Consider the following 24058-nt stretch of genomic DNA (forward strand, 5'->3'; position numbering starts at 1 on the left):
GTGTTGTGATTTTTGACCAAAACAAAAACAGGTGATGTGATTAATCAACGGACCATAAAAAGTTGTACGTACATATTTAACGTAACAGCAATACAGCATGACAAGTAAAACTTGTACGTAAGAAACGTAAATAGCATAACGAACAAAACTTTTGGTGCCCTAATTTCGTAGAATGACAAGTCAAACTTAATACTTTTCAAGTGTTTAGTTTGAATAAGTGAATATTTTGATATTTCTTGCAATTTTAGGCACAAAATGAAGTTCTGCTGGTTTAAAATGGCCAAAATATGTAAAATATATAATAGTTCGCTCAGTCACATATAATCATTTTCTAAATATTTGCATTAGGAATTATTTCTTTCATCATATGGTTTAGATTGTAAAGATTTTAACATTAGGATGTTATACAGTTATCCAAAATGGGTGATTTTACTTTACTTCCCAAAAGATGTGGTGAACATGTCATGTATCTTAGGGAAAAATAATTAAATAATCAGTGGATCACACCAAAACCTAAGGATTCAATCTTTAAAATTCTTAAATAAGGACTCTTTCTTAGTGAATCCTTGCACTATTTACAGGTCCATACGACATGTGGCGATCCGCGATTGGTAGATATATATTTTTTTTATCTGAAAAAATAAAATACTTAAAAAATTAAAATACACTTTTTCTAAGGACTCCTCTTTGGGCAACACCATTGCACTATTTGCGGGTCCCCACGACATGTGGCGACCCGCGATTGGTTGATATATATTTTTTTTTATCTGAAAAAAAAATACTTAAAAAATCAAAATACACTTTTTCTAAAGACTCTTTTTTGGGTAACACCATTGCGGGTGCTCTAATAGTTTATTGTTTGGCGTAAAAGTCCTTAAACGTGTACTAATTTTTAATCAAAAATAAAATATATAATGTGCACATGTTGATTTGACAATTCTAGGGGGGGGGGGGGGATCGGGGAACTGGTGATCCTAAATTTTTCTACTATAAATAGACGCCTAGGTTAGATCAAATAAAACAAGTGACCACAACAGAAAGTGAACTCTAACTTGAGAATCATGGATCAAATCATCTTCAACTCAAACCCTTTCCTTTTAACTCTTTTCGCATTGCTCCCAGTTCTCTTCTTCGCAATTGTCAAAAATAAGATCAAATCAAAAAAGCTAAACCTTCCTCCATCTCCCTCAAAACTTCCAATCATTGGAAACCTTCATCAAATAAGTAACCTACCCCACAACTCACTCCACGACCTCTCACTCAAACATGGACCGTTAATGTTCGTGAACCTTGGAACCACTCGGTACCTCATTGTCTCGTCCGCTGATGCTCTCGAAGAGATCACCAAGAACCACGACATCACCATCTCAAATCGACCCACCAGCACTAGCCTTAATCCTCTCAAGGGTAATGGTCAAGACTTGGCGTACCATCCGTATGGGGATCACTGGAAGGGAGTAAGAAAGATCACTGCACTTCATCTGCTGAGTAAGAACGTCGTGAACCGGTTTCAGACGCTGAGAGATGAAGAGATCTCGAGTATGTTGGAGACTATTCATTTTTCGAGCCTAAAAGGTGAAGAGATCGATATGTCCCATATGTTCAACACCGTGGTTAGCAATGTCTTTCATAGGTCGTACACGGGTAGGTACAAAAAGGAAGAGAAGAAAGGGCTGGAGAATGCGACGCGGGTCTTCTTGAATTGGGATGTCCAGTTCAAGAAGGTCTTGGGATCTTTCTGCGTACAGGATTTGTTTCCGATCTTGGCGTGGATGGATAGATTTACGGGTTTCAAAACTCTTTTAAAGAGTACTTACTTGGAGTTGGATGATATTATGGAGACTCTCATCAATGAAAGAGAGAAGGACAGCTTCGTGGATGTTCTTCTTCATCAACGAGACAACGATAAGCATGACTATGACGTCAAAGCAATCATGCAGGTCTGTGTATATATATTATTTGCAATAGATTCATAAATATCAGAGGTGTGTACGCACATACTTTGAATTTTATGAGGAAAAATATACAATTTTGATATGCATATATATATTTAAAAAAATATAGAATTATTACAAAGAAAATATTTACAAATATAGAACATACACTATATAAATACATTTGCTTAAAAAATCACTCCAAACTGATGTACTGATACTATTTCGTAAATAGTGTTATTTTGACATATTTCAAATGGATTAAAAATTGCATAATATACTAGTATACCCTTATTTATTATACATATAATTAATTAAATAAAAACTATTAGTTAATCAAACTAATGTAGAAAATTAAATATGTAAAATTACATTGGAAATGTAGAATAACATTTTTAATATTATTTAAGTACCTTCCAACCTTTCGGATCAAACCAAATATTTAATATCATATGCCTATAATCAATTATTTATGTCTTTAGATCATCTCTTGTCTAAAGAGTAGATATCTACTTGTTCTTGTTCCAATTGTAGGGTATATTTGTGGCGGCTATAGAATCTGTAGCCTTGGAGCTAGAGTGGTTATTGGCCGACCTCATCAAGCACCCCCAAGTTATGAGGAAAGCACAAGAAGAGGTGCAACGCATAGTTGGGACCAAATCTAAGATAACCAATAATGAAATAGATCAAATGCAATATTTGAAATGTGTAATCAAGGAGACAATGAGGCTGCACCCTGCGGGAACAGTTCCGAGAGAGACGTCATCAAAGTGGATCAAAGTAGGCGGCTACGACATCCCTCCAAAGACCAAACTATTGGTGAATCTGTTTGCTGTCCAGCGTGACCCTAAAATTTGGGAAAACCCTGAAGATTTTATCCCTGAGAGATTCCTAGACAAGAGCATTGAATATATGGGGAGCAAAGGGTACGCACCATTTGGTTTTGGTCGTAGGAATTGTCCCGGTATGGCTTATGGTAACGCGTTGATCGAGGAGATTATGGCGAATCTACTGTACCGGTTTGACTGGAAGATGCCTGATGGCTCTAAACCGGAAGAGATTAACATGGAGGAGATATGCCAATTTGTTGTCGCAAAGAAGTACCCTATCAAGCTGGTTCCTGTTCCAAGGTTTAAGATCAAAGCCTAGGGGGTTGATGCGGTTTCCCTATTAAGTGTTATATGAGGCCAAGCCATTTGGTTTGCTAATAAGTGAGATAACTGTTTGTTTCCGTTATCTAATAATATTACTGCAAGAATAAGTCCGTTTCGTTATGTAAACGTAAAATGTATGCAACAAACTTTATTGAATACAATCCTGAGTCATTTTAAAACAAGCTAGTTGTGTAGCATTTGTGAACCTGTTCCTCTGACATTTTGCTTTTGAGTTTTGATTAAAAGAAAAAAAGTACTGTGGAAAATGAAATCGAATAATAAAAATAAGATTAAGTGTGGTGTTTTGAGAAACATGAATAATGATGACATGTGTTTGTTTTTCTCTTCATTTTCTGATTAATCTCAGTACATCGCCTACAAGATGTAACGAACCAGTTACAAGAACCTGCACACACACACATACAGTCCTTGAGCCACTTTGAAAATTATGAGACAAACGATACTCAATAACAAAGGGTTTGAGTTAACCTGGAAATGTGTGGCTGAGCCACTCTCACGTACACTATCCCTTAGCCATTTTATTGCCATAGGGAGTGAAGTAAACACCTCACTGTTCCCACTACTTTCTCCATTATCTTCTCCTTGAATTGAGATATATTATGGATCAGCAATATTTAGGACTAAAAGATTTTTTCTTTACTACCCCTTTCACTGTGGAAAAGGCTTTCCCACACTTTCTGGAGTGTCCACTGCCATGACAAGTCAACCTGTGGGTCATTCTCTGGCAAATCCGCCGCTGTACCAACCTTGTGATACACCGACATGTTTGGTACAAAGAATGCCTTCTTGAAATGAACACCTACACATGTTTTGTTTCTTCAAGGACATTGTGTTACAAACTAAGGCACAATGCTCAAAAAACTTACCATAGTTTGCACATATATTCCGTAGATGTGGAAGCAGCATATTTGGGTCCCTAACTGACATGCAATTGAACAGCAATATCTGCAAAGAAGCCATATGCTCTTAATTCATTAAATCTCTTATCCAAGACAAAAAAAAAAAGAAACCCCTCGTCTCCTTACCTGTTGGCAGTTTTCTTCTCCTGAAAACTGATCATGAGAGGATCCTGAGGAGACATTAACCAAATGTTCTGAACTCTCTGACTGGTTGTCTCTTTTAACAGCGGATGAAAACCATTTGGCGCATACTTCCATGCTTTCTGGAGTGTGAGCACCATCCAGATAAAATACCAAATCTTCTGAAGTCCGAGACTCAATAAACTGATCAGGGACAACTTGTCCTCGTCCTTGCAAACTCGCTGTAGCTAACCCTTTGATGAATTTCTCGGGAAGAATACTCTAAAACAAATAATGTGGAAAAATGATGAGAGAAGGGCTTAGATACAAGCTAATTAAGAAGTGAAAAGAGCAGAGCAATTTACCGTTTGAGTAAGACTAGGAACTTCAAGTTTACCAACTTGCTGGAGCCAAGTAGAGGCAAGAGAAACTGCTAGACCAGCATTCAGATATTGGTGCTCCCCATCAAGTCCAAGTTTTTGACCACTTAGCTGCCTTGCAGTTAGTGGTTGCACCACTTGGAGATTCACCTGCCAATATGATGATGTTAGCTTCTCCAAATCAAACACTTTCACAGCACATAAACATTTTTCCCCCAATTAAGTGACGATAGAGTTCAATAATTAAATTTGGGGGTACATTTAATTGGGAAGCTTTCTCTTCAAGGACACACATGGCTTCATCAGGTTGTGGTACTGTGATAGCTGGAACTCCAAGCTGAAATATAAACAAGGAATATTAAGCAATCTATGGAAAATATTACTAACTTACAAAAAAGGATTGATCCATTTGAAATTTAGATATACAAGTGTTATAGCCACCTTGAAAATTCCAGCCTTCTCACCAGCAATTTTGTCAAGTGTATCACCTGTGTTGCATCCCACATAGAAAAAATAATTCATTATACAATATCACTAAAGGAATTTAACTCATTTCATGAAAGCATAGATCTCATGATAACATTTTCATAGCTGTATTGGTATGGTATGTCAAGTTACAAACCTAAAATTTCCATGTGGTCATATCCAAGAGATGATACACCACATACCACAGGTTTCTGAACCTGTAACATGTCACCAGTGTATCCCCCATGAGAAGTTATTTGGTGAAACAAAAGACTTATTCGTTCAAAAAAAAAGAAACAAAAGACTTATTATAGAGTTCATGAAAGTAATCTATATTTCAGTACTCAGACACTTAATTAGTCCTAATGAACCATAAACTTAGTCCTATTTAAAGAAAAAAATAGCATCTCAGCAGAGAGAAAAGGTCAAACGTACTGAATTGGTGGAATCAAGCTTTCCGCCTAATCCTACCTCCAATATAGCAACATCTACCTGCATAAAGAAGCAAAGAGCAATATAAATAAAGAAAAATATATTTTCACATCTATCTTGTCACTTGGTAAAAAAAACACTCAAAAAGGTATAGATTGGCATCAAACCTTTTCTGCAGCAAATATTTTAAAAGCTAGCGATGTAAGGAAGCGGAAATATGTAGGCATTGGTATCTCCTCGTGAGTTCTCTCCTGCATAGCACAAAGTCAATTACACTATACATGTGCCTTTCAGCATCACTACCCCTCTGAAAAATAATTCCAATGGCAATCAACATTAAGGATAACTACTACACATTCAAGAAACCGAAAAAATATAAAAAGAAGTCCAAGAGATTCAAATAACTGAATCTTTTTTTTTCAGTTGCAAAAATTACCTTAAGCCGGTTATAGCACCACCAGAAATAAACCAAAAATTTCTCCTCACTTATGTCCACACTGCAGCAATAGAACAAACACATCAGCTAATAGTTTTGTAACCAGGTTCCTGCTTCTAGGAGCTTATATATATTTCTCTCAAAAATTCCAACAAAGTTAGAGAAACTACCCGTCTAAGCGAAATCTTTCACGGACATCAATGAGGTGAGGTGAAGTTAAGAGTCCAGTTCGGAAGCCATAGTTTCGTAAGATAGACTCAGTGAAGGCACATGTGGATCCCTTCAAGCCAAGATAAAAAGAAAGAGAATATTGTTATTTGTTAGCTGCTGGATCAGATAGTAATCAACAGTCCAAACAATAATCACTTTCATCAAAAAAAGGTTCACATAACGACATATCCTGGACAAATGAAACATTGGCATTATCCCCCAAAATTTTGAAAAAAAAAAACTACATAGATATAGACTCAAAAAAGAAAAATTAGACCTCTAAATTTGTAAAAAAAAAAAAATTGTTCAAATCTTTAATAAATAGCCTATATCTCACTAAATCCCTGTGTCTGCCCTGTGTAAGGTAAGCTTACACAAATTCAAACAGAGATCCAACTACAGAAACTAAATCAAATCATATAGTTACAAAAAAAAAGGAAAATTTGCTCTATAACCATTAAAAATAACTAAAATTAATAACTAACTATCATTCCCCTTATCTCTCTTCTATTTTCTTCATATCTCTCTCTAACTCATAGTTAGTTTCTTTCTTATTTTTAGTTTTTTTAGTTATTTCACTTATTCTCCCTTATTGTAAAGCATCTTTAGAAATTAAAGCTGGTATATACCTTTCCTTTAGTTCCAGCGACATGGATAACGTTCATCTTTGACATGTCATCTTCTTCCAGGTCAAGTATCTGCAAAAGTATTACGAAGACCGTTACAATATTCAGCAGAGAACCAAAAAAGAACGTAAAATGTAAGAGAAAACCTTGAGATAATCAAAGAGAATCTCGAAGCGGTCTCCTTTGTCGCTATTATCAGCATGACTTCGCTTCATGCTCAAAGAAGATAAAGCAGCCAATGCTTCCTCATACGAATCTCCATTATGTCCTGTAACCAAACACAAGCGAGAGCTCGATAGATATCAGTTTTAAGTGAGGATGAAGGAAGCTAAACCTGGAGCTGCCATGTCGATATCTTCTTTCTTTAACGAACGAATCTGAAAACAGCTAAAAGTGAGAATATATAAAAAACGAAAACCCTCCGAGATTCTCGGAAAAGAGCACGTGCTGGTAGTGGTGGAGCCGTCGTGCGGAGGACGGCACGATGTGCAACGAGGTTCAAAGGAAACAGCAAACATTCTGTTGACTTTCATTGCATTCATTTCTTTTTAGTGAATACGTAAGCATACTCTAAATAAACAAAACGTCTGGGTGGTGTAGTCGGTTATAACGCTAGAATCACACACTAAAGGTCCCCGGTTCGAACTCGGGCTCAGACATTGAACTTTTTTATTTTGTAATTTCATACATCAGAGGTCCCGTGTTCGAACCTGTCCTCACGCATTTCACTACTTTTGTTTTTTGTATTTCTTCCCACCGGACGGCCACGTCACCATAACTACGCAAAGGATTATACGAACACGCACGAATCGAAAATCGAACAAATCACAGACCCAAATTCGAATCTGAAGAAACTCATCGGAGCTCGACTTTCTCCGTCGTCGCCGAGATCGATTCCATCTTGTGGCGGCTCCGAATCGAGTGTGGGGAGGGTATGGATTGGGAGAACGTAGCAGCAGAAGATGTGATCGAGGCGCTAAGAGAAGTGGAGTGGTCGACGCCTCCTCGCTCGTTCGGCGAATTCTTCTCAAGATTCGCGTTCCCGCGCTCTTTCTCTAAATGGAAGAGCCGTCTCAAATGCAATCTCTACTAGTATAATTATCACTCTTTCCCCTTTCTTTTATTCTTGTGATCTTCATTAATTGTTTCATCTAATGTTGCAGCTATCGGACGAATTACTTTATACTGGTGATTCTCGTTCTTGGTTAGTGAATAAAGCTTTCATTTTTGGGGGAATTTTTTTTTTTTTTTTTTGGTTTAGTTTGATAGATGTTTTTTTTGTGTGTGTGTTGACTTGACTCTCTCAGGTCTTGCTCTGATTACAAGACCATTGGCTATTCTTGGTGCTGCTTTCACGGCCTTGAGCTTAGCTTTCCTTAACGATAGGTAATGGTGTGACTTCGTTTTAGTTTAGTTATTATGTCTCTGCTATGCAATTTCGATTGAGGCTTTCTCATGGCAACGTGAAGTTTGCGTAGGTTTGGAAGACGTTAGACTCCTTTGTATACAATGGTTGCTCTTGAACCGGATTGAATCTATAGGTTTCATGATTTTTGTTCTTGATATCTGAGTGGCTTTTCCAGTTTCGGGGTGGCATGGATTGGAGGATATTAGGCTTTCTTTGTCTTAAATTGTTGGTCTTGAATTTTGTATTGGAGATTCAATAGGGTTTTTGGTCTTGGTTCTTGAAATCTGAGTGTTTCAAGGTGCTTTTTTCGTCCTCGCTGTGGCGGTTTGGTTGTTCATGTTGTTGATATCTGGCTTTCGATGTTAGTTTATTTTTGCTTAGCGTTGATCTGCATTGAAGCATGTGGTAGTGTGTGTGTGTGTTCTCCCGAGCAGAATCTACTGGGTGTTCTTCAAGCTCAAAGGGGATGTTTTTATTTTGCAGTTTTGCGGCTAGTTTTAATGAGAAGTTCATAAGGACTATTAGGTTTTTCTCTCCGCACTTGGCGGCTAAAATGAGGCCTCCTCACATGTGAGTTTCTTATTTTAATGTATTTGCCATGGAAGATATAAAGAGAGTACTTAGCTAATGTGAGCGCTTGCAGGCCTGTCATACGTGGGAGATCAGCAGCAAGGAAGACAGTTTACGTTTGTGGGAAACCACGATGGGTGTTTGTCGTTACTTTCCTAACAAGTACTTGACACTATCCCTTGTTATATATAATGCATCATTGGTTTCAAAAAGTGATCAATGTCTTGGTTTGCTTATGTATTATAGCAAGTCTTGTCATGTGGTTCTCTTCCTGCGGTTTGTTGTGGGTCCTCTATGCATTTCTGACTTCCCTCGCCGGTAAGTTATTCCACTTGTTTTAATCGTTGATGTCCTTTGATGTTGTTTTGTTTTTGACGCATGAGATTGTTGTTTCTCTCAACAGTGATCATTGTTCATGCAAGCGTGAGAACACCAAATCTCAAGGCACGCTTAAACACATTCCGTGAAGAGTTTCGGGCTGTCTGGCGTAACTACAGTGAACTTTAGAGTCACAAAGGTCGCTACTCGCTACACAATCAAGAAGCAAACCGAGCAGCTGTCATGTTGTCAAGTAAGAGCATGTCTCTCGTCGCTTTAAGCAAATCTAGGTTGTTAATCTGAAGTAAATGAATCCCTATTGTTTTGTCAGATGATGGTAGGTATAGCTTCCAATTGGTTATGATGGTTACTGGCTTTCACTAGAAATACTGGACATACTTGACCAAGTTACTTCTGATTGCTGTAGTGATGCTCATACTTTTTAGACTTTGTTAATGATTTGATTTCAAACTCATTTTATTATATAAAATAGATCCAAACAGAAAGTACAAAATTGGAAAAACAGAGCATCTGAAAACTGAAAAAAAAAAAGTGTTCTGGTTTTCCTCAACACTTGACGAAGTTCTTGAGCGTTTTCAACCACAATAAGTGCTCTTTACTATCTTTGTTGATCATATACTCGTGCAAGAAGTTAATCATGCTCGGCGCTATCCCTCTAATCTCGTTGTACCTATGGAAAGCCGTTCTCAGCTTTTCATCCCAAACCCTGCAGAAAGAAACCATCAAACTTCAAAGATCATGACTTTTGATTCTTATAATTATCAAAAGTTCAACACTTGTTCGATACCGGAAGGAAGGGCCTTCATATGCAAGCTCATCTTTGGAAGGATCATCAGGAAACGTAAACCACATGTCCTTGATCACAATCTTGTCAGGAAAAGCAGTACATCTGAACTCCAAACTTGGTCCTGTCTTCTTGGAGAGTGTTACTAAAAGAGGCACATTAGATTGCTTAGGCTTCTCTGGCTTATCCTCATGTTCTTCTTCCTCTTCTTCATCACTCTCTTCCTCGTCATCTCCTTTATCACCTGTCACAAGATTAGTCATGTGCACTTCAACTACAACACTCTCTCCTTGGTAGTCTCTAGTCAATGTCACGATCTTAGTTCCTGGTTTTTCTTCCATTTTGAAACGGAAACCACTTGGAGTTTCTTCAACCTTTATTCAGACACGAAAGCAATAACAGAGGAGATTGATTATATACCGTTGGCCTCAAATGTTACATTATGAAACAAACTGGCATGAAAATGAGGAAATGGCTAACTCGATCGTAATCGTCAGCTTGCTCGGCGAATCCAATCTCGGTTTCGATCACTCGTAGAAGTGAATCAGTTGAGGAAGCTCTCTTTCTGGCAGATGTAGTGAAGGGATTATCACGAGAAATGGACGGCGTCAGATATCGCAAGCTGCCAAGAGCGTAACAAGACTGGTCAAGAGATGGGTTAACGGGAAAGCTATTTTTGAAGCAGCTTCCGACAAGCCGCGAGGCTGTCCGACGTACCAAAGTCGCCATTTTTATGTCGGAGCTTTGAACTGAAGAGAGAAAGGCTTTAATGGATTTAATTTTCCAAAATACGGGCCCATATCGGGCCGATTAGCCCATTACGATATTTCAGGTTAAATAGTTGGGAGACCATTTAACATAATCTGAAACCCTAGTTTGCCTCTTCTTCTTCAGTTGTAGTCTTTTTTTAAAGTTCAGAAGAAAGTAGCGATGGATACTATTAGCTGGAGATATGGCTAATGTAATGTATTATTCCAAACCTTTTTAGGATTAGTGATAGTAATCAGTAGTTTTGCCTTTTTTATAAACTCTGTTTTATGGTGGCTAATTAGCCAATCACATGTTAGCCTTATGGCTTTTGTTTGTGTGAATGGTCAGTGAGCTCACCTATAGCAATGTTGTTGGTGATTCGTTTCAACACTGAAACAGGATTAAACCCAGTTTTGGTTATGGATCATTAACTATATATGTTTTTGACTATATTACTTCTATCTGAGAGTGTATATATATATATACACCATAAGGTGACCAATTATCCGATCACATATTAGCCATATATGGCTGCTTCTTTCTGTGATTGGTCAGTATGTCATCAATATCACTTATCTTGTTGGCAGCCTTTTCTGAATGTGAGCAAAAATCTGTGTTCTCCTTTCTTGGCTGTTAACTGTACACTCAAAGCTCCCTTTTTAAACTGCTTGGTGTTGATGCTACTCGCTAGTTATACGGATGGGCACGTTAGTCAGCCGAATTATTTTATATGCGGGTGGCCGTAATGCCCACCCAGATGTTTTGTTGGTGGCTTCTTGCACGAAAGTAGATTTGTACTTTCATTACCTAGCTGCCAACTACAACACATTTTGATTCTATAAAATTTCTATGGATAACCATCTTGTTTTTACCATTTTATAGGATTTGCGTATATATCTGTGTTTTTTTTGTTTTCTTGGCTGATTTGCGGCTTCATTAGCTGTGCTAAAGGTTGATGATTGCTTGGTTCTCAACGTTGTTCCAGTCATTGGAACAAATACATTGACCGTGGATTCCTAGGAGTGGCAAAATTTGGTCCAGTATTATTTATCTGAATACCAAACAAATTGCGTTATAGAAAATGTTTCAAACCCTCTAACTTGTCCCAGTAATGTTCATCATGTATTCATGCTATATAACCGAGCATGAATACATTTACTAATACGACACAAAGATAATGTTCCAATGATTGAAGGCTAGGACCAACCAAATAGATTGGTTCGAAGATTATTCCTCCTGAAAATGAACGTATAAACCTGATTAGAGCGGTTTTTCTGGCGAGGGACCATCTTTTGTCACTCCATTGTCACGCACTCTCTCCTTCAGGAATCTCACCGTGCGTTTGTGAGTGAAGCGATTGGATCAAACTCCGGTGGAGATGTTCCTAATGGGCCTGGTATGTTTATGTACTCAGGGGCCATTGAGACCAACTCTGACGTACATAAACAGACCTAATACACATACATTTATTAGGCTTTGGTATGTCTAAAAGAATTTATGGACACACGTCACGGTCTTAACGTCACCAATGGGAAAAGAAAGTAAAGTAAAGAATAACAAAAAATGGTGTCATTTGACTTTTAATGCATCTTATGCACACGGTTTGTGAAGGTGCAATGTCAATCAGAACACACAGCCAAAAAAGGAAAGTACATTGAAACAAGAAGAAGAGAAAAGGTTACTAAACTAGGAAACTCTAATGGACAAAACATATAAAGAACCAACCAGTGAAATAAATTTTGATGAATAAGGAGAGGGCAAGCATGAGCATGTGCATTCTGAACTCTCCTTTAAAACCACTCTATTACTTCTTTTACACTAAAGAAGTCACCTATTTGCTACCCTGTTACCAAACCTTTCACTTTCTTATTGTACATAAGACCTCTTAACAATAGATGCGTAGTGAATGATGATGGTGCAACTTCAAGTTGAGTTTCTTCAGTGGGAAAGCTAGACAACAGAGAATATAGCGTTATTCACTTTACCTGTTTGTGTATATAGGTGTTATAGCAACATACACCAAAATAACTTTTAGGGTAACTTATTGATATCAACTTTTAGGGTAACTTATTGATATATAAATTCTGAAGTGTAAATTGCCGGGAAAAGGTTCTAAAATGTGGACTATGAGATGCAATAGTTTTTTTTTTTTGCTAAAAAAAGAGAAGATAATGAGATCCAATAGTTGTATGTAGTTAGTCGGAAGGTATTCTAAACTCGGATCAGACAGTGTGGTACACTTTCGGGCTAGTCCACTTTGTAGCACTAAGTTCGTTCCTCCCGGGGCCGACCGGATCAGCCGATAGGGTTTATCAAAAAAAAAAAAAAAAGTCACTCTAATTTTTCATTATATAGTAAGTCTTTTTAGATCTTAATATACTTGTAATTCTTTAGACTATTAAAATATTTTTCAATCTAATTTGTTTTTTCATTAAATCATCATATTCATATGTCAAGTATTTTAGATCTTGCAGGACTTGTGCCTGCTTTACATCCATATATCCACCATTACAGTTCAACAAGATTATCATGGTATAATAATTACTCGATTTTGACCCGCGCTTAAAAAGCGCGGACTTGTTTTCGAAATCAAATAAATTCTTTTGAAATCATTTTTTATAGATAATATATAGTTTGGGCATATTTATCCGAAACTGCATATCAAACCATACCAAACTAAAAACAACGAAACCAATTGAACTGAATTTCATAAATAACCTAACAAATCATATATCTCTGGAATAAAAAAATAAACCGAACCGAAAACCAAATGGATACCTGAATTTACCTGAATTTTAAAAATTCAAATAATATACTTAAAAATATTGCATTAATGATTTATATATTCAAAGTTTGACAAAATCCAAAAACTTGTCATTAACCTGTGAACCGACACCGGTTGACCTGACAAAGACCCAAAACAATCTTATAATATTTTTAAAAATTTGATTAAATTTCAGATATACATTATAATAGTTATAAAACTGAATCAGCTATTTGATCCACGATTTTAAAGCGCGAAAATATGTTTTGACAAAATTTTACTTTAACAAAAATAATGATATTTGTTCCTTGCGTTTTTATATTTGCAATATTTTATTAAAATAAAAATTTGAAAAATAAACTGCATCCAATTTTTATATTCATGAAATAATTTTATTAGAAAAAAAATAGAAATAATAATTTTTTTGACAATATATTTTGAGGTGTATATTCATATTCTAAAGGTTTGAAAAAGTTTGTTAGTATTTTTTAAGTTGCAGACTTTTATATTCATATTTCTTAAAAATTAAATTTGTAATATTTTGTATATGCTAGAAAATAAATGAGGACATGTATTTAAGGAAACCAAATATTCCACATGTTACGCTAGAAAATTATGAAACAACACGTTAGCAAATTATCTCAATAGATATGGTATAGTTAGAGAAAATAAGGGTAAGACCAAAAAAATATTAATGAGTAAGTGCAACAACTTTTTCATAAATAGATTTTTTAGGATTCTTTCTCTTTTAATAGTATAGATTCCAAAAAAATTGTTTTTATCTATTTTTAAATTAATCGTAGATTTTAAAAATTGTAACAACAATCTATTCTATTAAATTAAAGTCCTAATTTTTATCTACTTAAAAATGTTGTCATTCAAGTTTTGAACCTATTCACATTTCATTAGACGTAAATATAACATCCCTTAAAATTCAGTTATACAATATAACATCATGTTTGTTTTCGTGTGAATATTTTGTTGCTAGGATTTAGGAAGTTAGGTTTGTTATAGTTTAATAAGAGAATACTAATGGAGATATTTTTTATACGTATATACATTTTAAGGAAAGCTAATATAAATAAAAGGTTTGATATGCATGTATTGGTGTAGTATATTCAGATGTATGATATCGAAATTTTCCATAACTACGTATTCTGCTCCTATTATTTATTGAGTTATTCTTGGGTTCGAGATTCACCAGCCAATAGAATTTCATTATTTCAAATGGAAACAAAATATTATCAAATTATATTATGTTTTTAAAATAAAAAAGTAAAAAAAAAAATAGCACTTACAGAAAAAGAATTAAAAAAAATCTTTTTAACGTCGTCGGCAAAACATTAAACCCTAAATCCTAATCCCTAAACCCTAAATCCTAAACTCTAAACCCTTGGGTAAACCCTAAACCTTTGGGTAAACCCTAAACCTTTGGGTAAACTCTAAACCCCTGGGTAAACCCTAAACCCTTGGATAAATCCTAAACTCTAAATAAAAACACTAAACCCTAAAACTCTAAACCCTAAATACTAAACCCTAAACCATTGAGTGTTTTAGTGTTTAGTGATTTTGATTTAGAGTTTAAGATTTATCCTATAATTTAAGATTTATCCTAGAGTTTAGGGTTTACTCAAGGGTTTAGGGTTTAGGATTTAGGGTTTAGAGATTAGGATTTAGGGTTTAATGTTTTGTTTACGACGTTAAAAATATTTTTTTTTGTAATTACTACTATTTTTTATTTATTTATTTTTACCTTTTAATTTAAAAAAGATAATATAATTTGACAATATTTTGTTTTTTTTTTTAAAAGATATCGAATATAAAATAATACAATCCTATTGGTTGGTAAACCTAGAGGTTCACCCTAGGGGTTGAACCCAAGAATAATTCTTATTTATTTTGGTCTGTTCGTAACATTTGTGTATTGTTTTCCAAATCATATATGATGCAACTATACCAGTGCTAAATATGATATATGAAATTTATTCAATCGTTCATATAGAAAAACATGGAATCCTTAATATATATTTTTAGAAACTCATTCGGTTCAAATTATCATAATTTAGATATATATTACGTATTCATGAAAAGTTTTTGAGCATTTCTAATTTATATAAAACTAAATAAAATTTTAGTATGTTGTTACTTTTTTAAATAAAAATAGAAAAACAAGTGGTTAATATATGATTATTAAACACCAGAAACAAGATATTTGTTTGTGGGGAAGCTGAACTAAAGATTTAGCATACAACAGAAATCTCTTACGAATTGGATATTTTTCACCAATGCTTCAAAACCTATAAAGGATAGATTTCCTAGCTACAATAATAAAATTACCAATTTATCTTCAAAAATTAGAAAACAAAGTGATAAAAAACCCCCCAAAAAATTAAAGAAAATGGAATTGAGAATGAGAAGAGCACGCTGAATATTATTAAGAGTAATCCAAACTTAAACTGTATCTTTTTATTAATTAATGAAAGTCATGTACAAGTGGGGTATTTATACCGTATATAGAATGAGTATAGTAACACCCTATACTCGTATAGTAACTAAGTATATACACTAATATACCCCCCTCAAGCCATGAAACTCAAGAAGGAGTATAAAGGCTTGAAAGAGACATTCGGTTGATCAATGAATGGAAAGGACCCGGATGGAGAGCCTTGGTCAAGACATCAGCATGTTGATTCGTCGTAGTAACATGATGAAGAGAGATGAATCCTTTCTTGACCTGATCGCGAATGGTATGACAATCAACCTCGATATGTTTCGTACGCTCATGGAACACAGGGTTGTTAGCAATATGCATTGCCGACTTGTTATCACAGAAGAGTTTAGCTTGAGCAGTGACTGCAACATGAAGATCAGTTAGAAGCTGTTGTAACCAGATCAATTCACAAGTCGTCATAGCCATACTACGATACTCTGCCTCAGTACTACTACGACTGATAGTGCACTGCTTCTTTGATTTCCAGCTAATCAAAGAAGAACCCAAGTAGATGCAAAAACCAGTCACAGAGCGTCTTGTATCAGGACATGTAGCCCAGTCAGCGTCAGAGAACGCATTCAAACACAACTCTGCATCAGCCGCATAGAACAATCCTTGGCCTGGATTAGATTTCAGATATCGCAGGACATGATGAGCCGCACGTAAGTGTACATCAGTAGGTGCTGAAAGAAACTGACTGAGACGATGAACAGCGAAGGTAATGTCAGGTCTTGTGATTGTCAAGTATAGGAGACGACCAACAAGTTCCCGATAAGATGTTATATCTTCCAGAGGAATACCAGTAGTGCTGCTCATCGGAATAGTAGGATCCAAAGGAACAGCACATGGTTTTGAAGCCAGGAAACCCGTATCAGCAAGAAGATCAAGAGCGTACTTGCGTTGACACAGAGAGATCCCTGTAGAATTCCTTGCAATCTCCAAACCCAAGAAGAAACGAGCCTGACCTAAGTCTTTGATCTTAAAGGCGTGATGAAGAGTTTGCTTCAGGCGAAGGACAGCTTCATCATCATTCCCCGCAATCAAAATATCATCAACATAAACCAAAACAGCAGTGAAAGAGGTTCCTTGTTGAGATATAAAGAGAGAATGATCGGCAGGAGATTGTATAAAACCAGACTTCAACAGAACAGAGGAGAAACATGTGTACCACTGTCTAGATGCTTGTTTTAATCCATAGATGGATTTATGTAGACGACAAACAGCATTAGGAGGTAACACTTCGCCTGGTCCTGGTGTGTAACCAAGAGGAAGACTCATGTAAATCTCCTCATCCAACTCACTATGCAAAAACGCATTAGTCACGTCCATCTGAGACAATGACCATCCTTTCTTCGCAGCTAGAGCTAATAACAGCTTGACACTAGTCATCTTTGCCACTGGGGAAAACGTATCAGTATAATCCACCCCTTCTTGTTGTGTATACCCCTGAGCAACCAAACGAGCACGCGGTCTCTCCACCGTACCGTCAGCATTATATTTGAAAGCATAAACCCATCGGCAGCCAACAACATTCTTTCCAGGAGGTAATGTCACAATAGAGTAAGTCTTGTTTGTATTCATACCATCAAACTCTGTATTCATTGCCTTCTTCCATAGATCAGATAGAATTGCCTGCTTGAATGTACTTGGAACAGTATCAGCAGAAACTGAAAGAATGGCATTTTGAAATTCCGAAGAGATGTTGGAATATGAAAGAACAGAAGAAATAGGGTATAAAGGAGTGGAAGTTGATTTATGAAAAGAATGAGATGGGGTGTGTTGAATGAGAGAACAATGATAGTCAGATAAGTATTGTGGAGCCTTACCAGTCCGTCGCGGTCGATCTCTAAGTAATGAAGCTTGACCTGTTCCAGAAACAACTGGTAAAGACGAACTAACGGCACTAGAGTTAGATGATGATGCAGGACAAGATTGATTAGGAGTAATAGAATCACTATCTAATGCAACAGGAGTTGGTAAAGGCAATATGATCTTAGTAAACAAATCATCAGGAGGCAAAGCAGCATTCTTGAGGGGAAAAATATGTTCATGAAAAACAACATTTCGAGATATCGAGATCACATTCGTATCAAGATCAAGAACCCGATAACCCTTGTAACCTGATGCATATCCAATAAAAACACTTGCATTTGCTCGCTGAGAAAGTTTATGTCTATCTTTATTCAATGTGGAGACAAAACACAAACAACCAAAAGCACGCAGAAAATTATAAGCAGGTTGCTTCTTTACCAAGAGCTCATAAGGAGACACATTTTTAAGCAAAGGAGATGGCATTCTGTTAATAAGAAAGACAGCAGTTTGAATACAATCACTCCAATATGCCAAAGGAAGATGAGACTGAAACAAAAGAGCTCTAGCAACATTCAATATATGTTGATGTTTCCTTTCCACAACTGAGTTTTGTTGTGGAGTGTATGCACATGAATACTGATGAGTAATGCCAAATTCACGAATTAGATGACCAAAGTGTAATTCAGGAGCATTATCACTTCTCATGGATTTAACATTCGTTTGATATTGAGTTTGAACAAGCTTAAGAAACGAAGGCATTATCTCAGAAACATCACTTTTATTTCTCATCATATAAACCCATGTAACACGAGTACAATCATCAACTATCGTAAGAAAATATCGAAAACCAGCAACAGACTCTATTGAAAAAGGACCCCAAGTATCTATGTGGATCAAATCAAATGGAGAACTCGACATGTTATTATTTGACACAAAAGGTAATCTTTTCTGCTTAGCTAAAGGACAAACTAAACAAGGTGTTGAGACTGTAGTACCCGACTTAGAACACGGAAGAAGACCAGTCAAAAGCTTTAAACGCTCCAATGAAGGATGCCCTAGACGAATATGCCAAAGATCTTCATCAACACGAACAGAGCCACAGAAAGAAACAGAAGCTTGACCAAAATCCAAAACATATAAATTGTGAAGCAGAGAACCTTCACCAATCTTCAAGGCCCGAGTATGGTCCTGTATGTAACAATATTCAGGAAAGAAGTGAGCAGAACATTTATCACGTCGTAAAAAACTACTAACACTCACAAGATTAAAATGAAAAGAAGGAACAAAGAGAACATCATGAAGTGTCAGTGTTTCAGATAAACGAACTATTCCTGAATGAGTTATGCTTTCCCTAGTGCCATTAGGAAGTGATACAGTCATTCCTGAAACAGGATAAGTTTCAACAAATAGAGACAAATCACAACAGACATGAGTTGTAGCTCCACTGTCTACTATCCAAGCACCAGAAGGAATAGCATGAGTAAGAGAAGTTAAAGTTTGATGTTGAAATGTAAGAGTATTATTCTCAAAACGAAGGCTTGAAGATGGAAAAGGTATGATACCACAAGATGATTCAGCAGGCGTAATCCCTTTTTCTGTGATAGAAGAAGTCATTGAAACACAGTTGGCAGTAGAATCAGGTTGACGTGTTTGAGTCTGAAGTTGTTGTAAGAGTTGAGTAACTTGTTCCTGAGTGAAATGAGCCAAATCAAGCGCACCAGGAGAAGCATTCTGCACTTGAGCCACTGTATTACCAGCCGTAGTAGACTGATGTTGATGTGATGATTGAGATACTGGTCCACGTGACTGATTGTTAGAGGGAGCAGAGAGTCGTTGCTGAGAAGAGGCATTGGTATTATAAAACCTATGACCAGGAGGATATCCGTGTAACTTGAAGCATTTCTGAACAATATGTCCAGCCATTCCACAATGTGTACATACAGGGCGTTGTTTAGGACGATAGGCAACAGCCGCAGCATAATGAGGACTTGCAGATTCAGTAGCCGAAGTCTGGAAAACGACACTATCTGTCTTGAGAGATGGGCGAATTATCTTCTGTCTTTCATCTTGAGCAACCATGTTAAAGACCTCCTCAATCGATGGAATCGGCTTAAGCATCAAGATGTGACGACGTGTAGCATCATAGGACTCATTCAACCCCATCAAGAACTTGGTTACACGACTTCTCTGCTGTATCAACTCCCAAGAAGCAGCTGCATTGCATTCACATTTGCCACAAGTACAAACAGGAAGATCCACATAATTCTGAAATTCCTCCCAAAGAGTTACGAGCTCAGTGTAATATGTACTCACATCAAGAGAACCCTGTTGAATATTGCTCAACTTCTGCTCAATCTCAAAGATACGTGGAGCATCATCTTGTTTAAATCTTGACATCAAATTCTTCCAAATCAATTCAGCAGTTGACATAAAGAGTAAACTCTGCCCTATCTTCTTCGAAACAGAATTCATCAACCACGTCGAGACCATATCGTTACAACGCGACCAAGAACCAGAATCTCGATGATCCGCAGGAGGTTTAGGAATCGTACCGTCAATGAATCCAAGTTTGTTACGGACGTTCAACGCCATACGAACAGAGCGACGCCAAGCATGAAAGTCAGCTCCCGTTTCAAGACGATCAGAGACCAAGACGAGTCCCGCATGATCCGAGTTATGAAGATAGTAAGGATTGTTGTAGTGATCCACCGGAGGACGCGGAGGTGAATGATTCGAAGTCATGACGCGATTCAGAAAAACGGAGAAAGAATCGAAACGAAGACGACGACGGAGATGAGAAACAAGATGTCTCGAACAAGGAAACACCAAGATACGAAGGAATCAACAAGGATTTGATGAATTGGAGCACTCATGAGATCTGAATCGAGAAGATTCAAGCTGAAGAACTCGCAAAATCAAGCTTGTTGTCAATGGCGGAAAGTTTGTTATAAAAGCTCTGATACCATATTAAGAGTAATCCAAACTTAAACTGTATCTTTTTATTAATTAATGAAAGTCATGTACAAGTGGGGTATTTATACCGTATATAGAATGAGTATAGTAACACCCTATACTCGTATAGTAACTAAGTATATACACTAATAAATATTCCGAAGAAGAGCTCCCAAAAGAGGAAAGGATGTTACAGCTAGTGGTTATTAGTTATGACACAAATTCTCTAAATTCTATTCCGTTTATTATATTCTCTTTACATTTTGTGTGTGTTCAGTTCTCCTCTTGTTGCAGTTGCAGGGCAGAGTCTGATTTTTGTGTGGGTTAATTTTCAGTTTTTTTAATAGACTTCTTCCTTAGCTTATTTTTGCATTATGCTTTGTATTTGTAATAATAAAGTCAGAAGATATAATTTCATGAATTTTCCTCTTTTAGACAACGTTGAACTTTGTTGCCCCTCCATTTAAAACCATATCCCCTTTATAACCATCGGTTCCATTCTTTCCTTTTCACTTATTTCTTCTTCTTTAATTTATTTATAAACGTAAAACAAAAAAGGTAATCTAAAAGTACAACATACAAACGTTTGCATGTGTTTATATTAGGAGCTGTAAATTGTGAAAAGACCACTTTCACTTCGATCAATTATAGTTTACCCTTCTCAACTACAGACATGTACACAAGCACAATTATAGTTTACAAATATATATACATACTGTGTGTAACATGTTCATATCTGCAAAGTTGCTGTCAACGAGATAATAACAATCTGTTCATTGCATTTCTATTTAATTCGATCATTAATACTTTGATGGTGCATTTTCTGTTTACCAAGAAATAATGAAGAAATATATTTTATTACTGTTCAGTATTTGTCTTCTGGATCAGTTTTATTCCTTCATATAATATTTTACGGTATTTTTTTTTTTTTGTAAACTAATTTTTTATTTTACGGTATTATTCATTTCTATAATTACAAAGCCAGCTACATTAAAGAGTAATCTTCCAAGCTCCTACTATTTTCAAACATATCAGAGTAAGAGTAAAAACAATTATCATTTTTTCCATGTGCCAACCACTGAGAAGTGATATGTGTAGAAGTAAAAAAATGTTAATCTAGATTTGAGGTCATGTGGCCATCCCTATAAGCTTATAGCAAACGTTAATATTACCTTCCTGTTATTTACAAGCAAAACCCATTAATAGACTATGGACATTAGCTCTTACGATTATCATTAGATTAAATAATTAGCCTTAAGTTCTTGGTTTTCTCTAATCTCCTCATAGGTTATATGATAACTGGGTTAACAAAATAGACAATATGATGACTTTTAGTTTCTAATTTCTTTTTATAATATTGAGAGTTCACATGGAATATTAAAGCGAATTATATCATTGAATTTTCTCTCTTCTATTTTTGAGTCTTACCAAAGAGTAAAAGTGCTGACTTCCCATACAATGGAATTAATTACTATATCAAAGCCAACACTACAAAACCTACTTTTCCCTCTTGAGATTTTGGCAATCACATTCACTATTATTATCATTATTACCACTTAGGCTAGTTAACCTTTGGTGGATCAGCTCCTAGCCTTAGCTCAAGATCCAACTCCTCGTGATGACCGTTGATCTTGGATACTCCGATGACCAACCCTACCATCATCGGCAATCTTGAAACATCAGTCTTTGCTTTCTTGGACGCCAAAACCCCGTTGATTAGTTGCTTCCTCCGAGGATCGAACTCAGAACTCACTAGACCGATAGATAAATCAGTCTTGACTTCATCATTGTAATGCTCAAATCTTTTCATAGAACTTTCTAAAACATCACTTATCTCTCTCTTACTTCCATTTGGCTTTCTTGAATCTTCTTGGACGGGAAACTTCGGTCCCACGTCAAGAACTTCGGGTTGTTTTTGTACTTGTTGATGATGATCATAATCAAGAGGCGTGGCTTGGTCAGTTGATGAAGATGATAATGATTGTTGTTTAAGACGAGCTCGGTCTCTTCGATGAACGTTCATATGACCGCCTAGTGCTTGTGCCGACTTGAACTCTCTCCCGCAAAAGCTGCACGTGTAAGACCTAGGCGGCCACATGCAACCACCTCCACCGCCATACTCTTCCCCAAATGGCCAGAGTAAAGCCGCGTTCGAGGATTGTCTCGTCACCACCGGTCGGAACTTCATCGACATCAAGCATTTATCTCTCTCCATCAGACACGAATACGAACGCATACAAATACAAATATAAATGTATTATTCCTCTATTAGTATAAGAAGTTGAGAGAGTTTTTATGGGTGGGAGAGAAGTATGTAAATTTATATACACGAATTGAACACATATATAAAGAGAGACGCATGTACGTATATGTATGATAGTATAATATGGTTAAAGCATTGAATGTGAGAAAACTACATTGAGAACCATGAGTAAAGAGGGAGAGACTTTGATAGGGAAAGTTCTTTTTTACTTTAGCTACTCTTATGTCTTCACTTTAAATATTTGAATAGTAACAATTAGGTGGCGAGCTTTTGATTCGATGGTAGCTAAACTTAATGCCAAACGCAACATAAGTTTTCCACGAGTCTACAAAATTAATGAGTTGTTAGAGTCCATGTTTTTCAATAACACCTAATAGTATGACAAAATAATATATGGCTTAACTGTAAATTTTGATGTTGGACTACAACATGTAGAGACTAGACAAATACATTATTTATGGATATGTGTGTCTGTAGAGGTGATGGAGACAGTGGACCATCAAATTAATTTATAATTTATAGATTATGTGATCTAGCTAATAAGACACTGGATACTGCAATTTAATATGATATCGTGTGATTGTTTTGCGAGTATACGGATGAAAAGTGGAGATCATTGCCTGAAATTTAGATTATTTTTATGGACTCGTAAGAGATTATTCAACCTACAATTTGTCTCCATATATTACGGTTTTCAGACAGTGGGAGAAAACAACAAAATAGTATTGGAGTACAAAGTATCCAAACTGATAAGTGACTTAATTACAAAGCAAAATAATACAAGTTTTTATAAACGTCAGATTAATTTTTTTTTTTGAAGAATGTTTTGAGGAAACACCAAAACATGAATATGACTTTGTTTGGTTTTGTTAAGAACAAATTTTCGGTATTTACGCAACAAGCTGGATTCAGTAAGCGAAGACATTACATGGAATGTATTATTAGTGCATTCATGATGTATATACTTTTATGATTATATATACGCATCAGGCAAGCATGTGTTAATTGCAAATGTTGATGTTCTATGCTAATATATAATACATGGCAATATGGCATGGAAGTTACTGGGGAAATAGAGGGGAAGCAAATGCTATAAGGAATGGTTGATGTACATACCAGATACAATTGTTCTAATGAAATATCAAACCAAATTGTCTCGTTTAATTTATCTGTTTCAATCACTTCTGATTAGTTCTGTTTGGTTAATCTGCTACACCAAATCACAGAAAAAAAGAAACTCGACCATAA

General features: G+C 36.1%; 5 protein-coding genes across 6 annotated transcripts; 2 read left to right on the forward strand and 3 right to left on the reverse strand.

Annotated features, from left to right (window-relative positions):
* The first annotated feature begins 906 nt into the window (after window positions 1-906).
* LOC106385749 (cytochrome P450 71A1) lies at window positions 907-3241 on the forward strand. Its single transcript, XM_013825653.3, has 2 exons — window positions 907-1940; window positions 2469-3241. Exons 1-2 carry the CDS (start codon window positions 1062-1064, stop codon window positions 3081-3083), a joined length of 1494 nt encoding a protein of 497 aa, XP_013681107.1. The 5' UTR covers window positions 907-1061; the 3' UTR covers window positions 3084-3241.
* A 101-nt stretch (window positions 3242-3342) lies between these two features.
* On the reverse strand, window positions 3343-6973 carry LOC106385631 (folylpolyglutamate synthase). The gene is made up of 15 exons (XM_013825538.3): window positions 6824-6973; window positions 6681-6749; window positions 6012-6121; window positions 5842-5902; window positions 5573-5656; window positions 5409-5465; window positions 5131-5191; window positions 4950-4996; window positions 4768-4845; window positions 4494-4658; window positions 4135-4410; window positions 3976-4054; window positions 3750-3908; window positions 3578-3690; window positions 3343-3494 (listed from the first exon to the last, which is right to left on the reverse strand). Exons 1-15 carry the CDS (start codon window positions 6890-6892, stop codon window positions 3435-3437), a joined length of 1488 nt encoding a protein of 495 aa, XP_013680992.2. The 5' UTR covers window positions 6893-6973; the 3' UTR covers window positions 3343-3434.
* Window positions 6974-7439: 466 nt separating this feature from the next.
* On the forward strand, window positions 7440-9448 carry LOC106382963 (PRA1 family protein A2-like). 2 transcript variants are annotated; one of them, XR_007321048.1, is made up of 8 exons: window positions 7440-7769; window positions 7841-7881; window positions 7985-8063; window positions 8569-8655; window positions 8729-8817; window positions 8902-8973; window positions 9059-9226; window positions 9305-9448. XR_007321048.1 is itself a non-coding variant. In XM_048751815.1 (7 exons), exons 1-7 carry the CDS (start codon window positions 7612-7614, stop codon window positions 9160-9162), a joined length of 630 nt encoding a protein of 209 aa, XP_048607772.1. In that variant the 5' UTR covers window positions 7440-7611; the 3' UTR covers window positions 9163-9448. The 2 variants fall into 2 exon arrangements, 1 of the variants encoding a protein (XP_048607772.1); XM_048751815.1 differs by having other exon boundaries at window positions 9059-9448.
* Window positions 9433-11114, reverse strand: BNAC03G02350D (uncharacterized protein At2g39795, mitochondrial). Its single transcript, XM_013823062.2, has 3 exons — window positions 10259-11114; window positions 9782-10152; window positions 9433-9700 (listed from the first exon to the last, which is right to left on the reverse strand). The coding sequence occupies exons 1-3, from the start codon at window positions 10505-10507 to the stop codon at window positions 9541-9543; spliced, it is 780 nt and encodes a 259-aa protein (XP_013678516.1). The 5' UTR covers window positions 10508-11114; the 3' UTR covers window positions 9433-9540.
* A 10994-nt stretch (window positions 11115-22108) lies between these two features.
* LOC106387538 (probable transcriptional regulator RABBIT EARS) lies at window positions 22109-23296 on the reverse strand. The gene has a single exon (XM_013827409.3). It carries the CDS (start codon window positions 22781-22783, stop codon window positions 22109-22111), a length of 675 nt encoding a protein of 224 aa, XP_013682863.1. The 5' UTR covers window positions 22784-23296.
* Between the last annotated feature and the right edge of the window lie 762 nt (window positions 23297-24058).

This window comes from Brassica napus, chromosome C3 (genome assembly GCF_020379485.1).
Source record: "Brassica napus cultivar Da-Ae chromosome C3, Da-Ae, whole genome shotgun sequence".
In the NCBI taxonomy this organism is placed as follows: Eukaryota; Viridiplantae; Streptophyta; class Magnoliopsida; order Brassicales; family Brassicaceae; genus Brassica; species Brassica napus.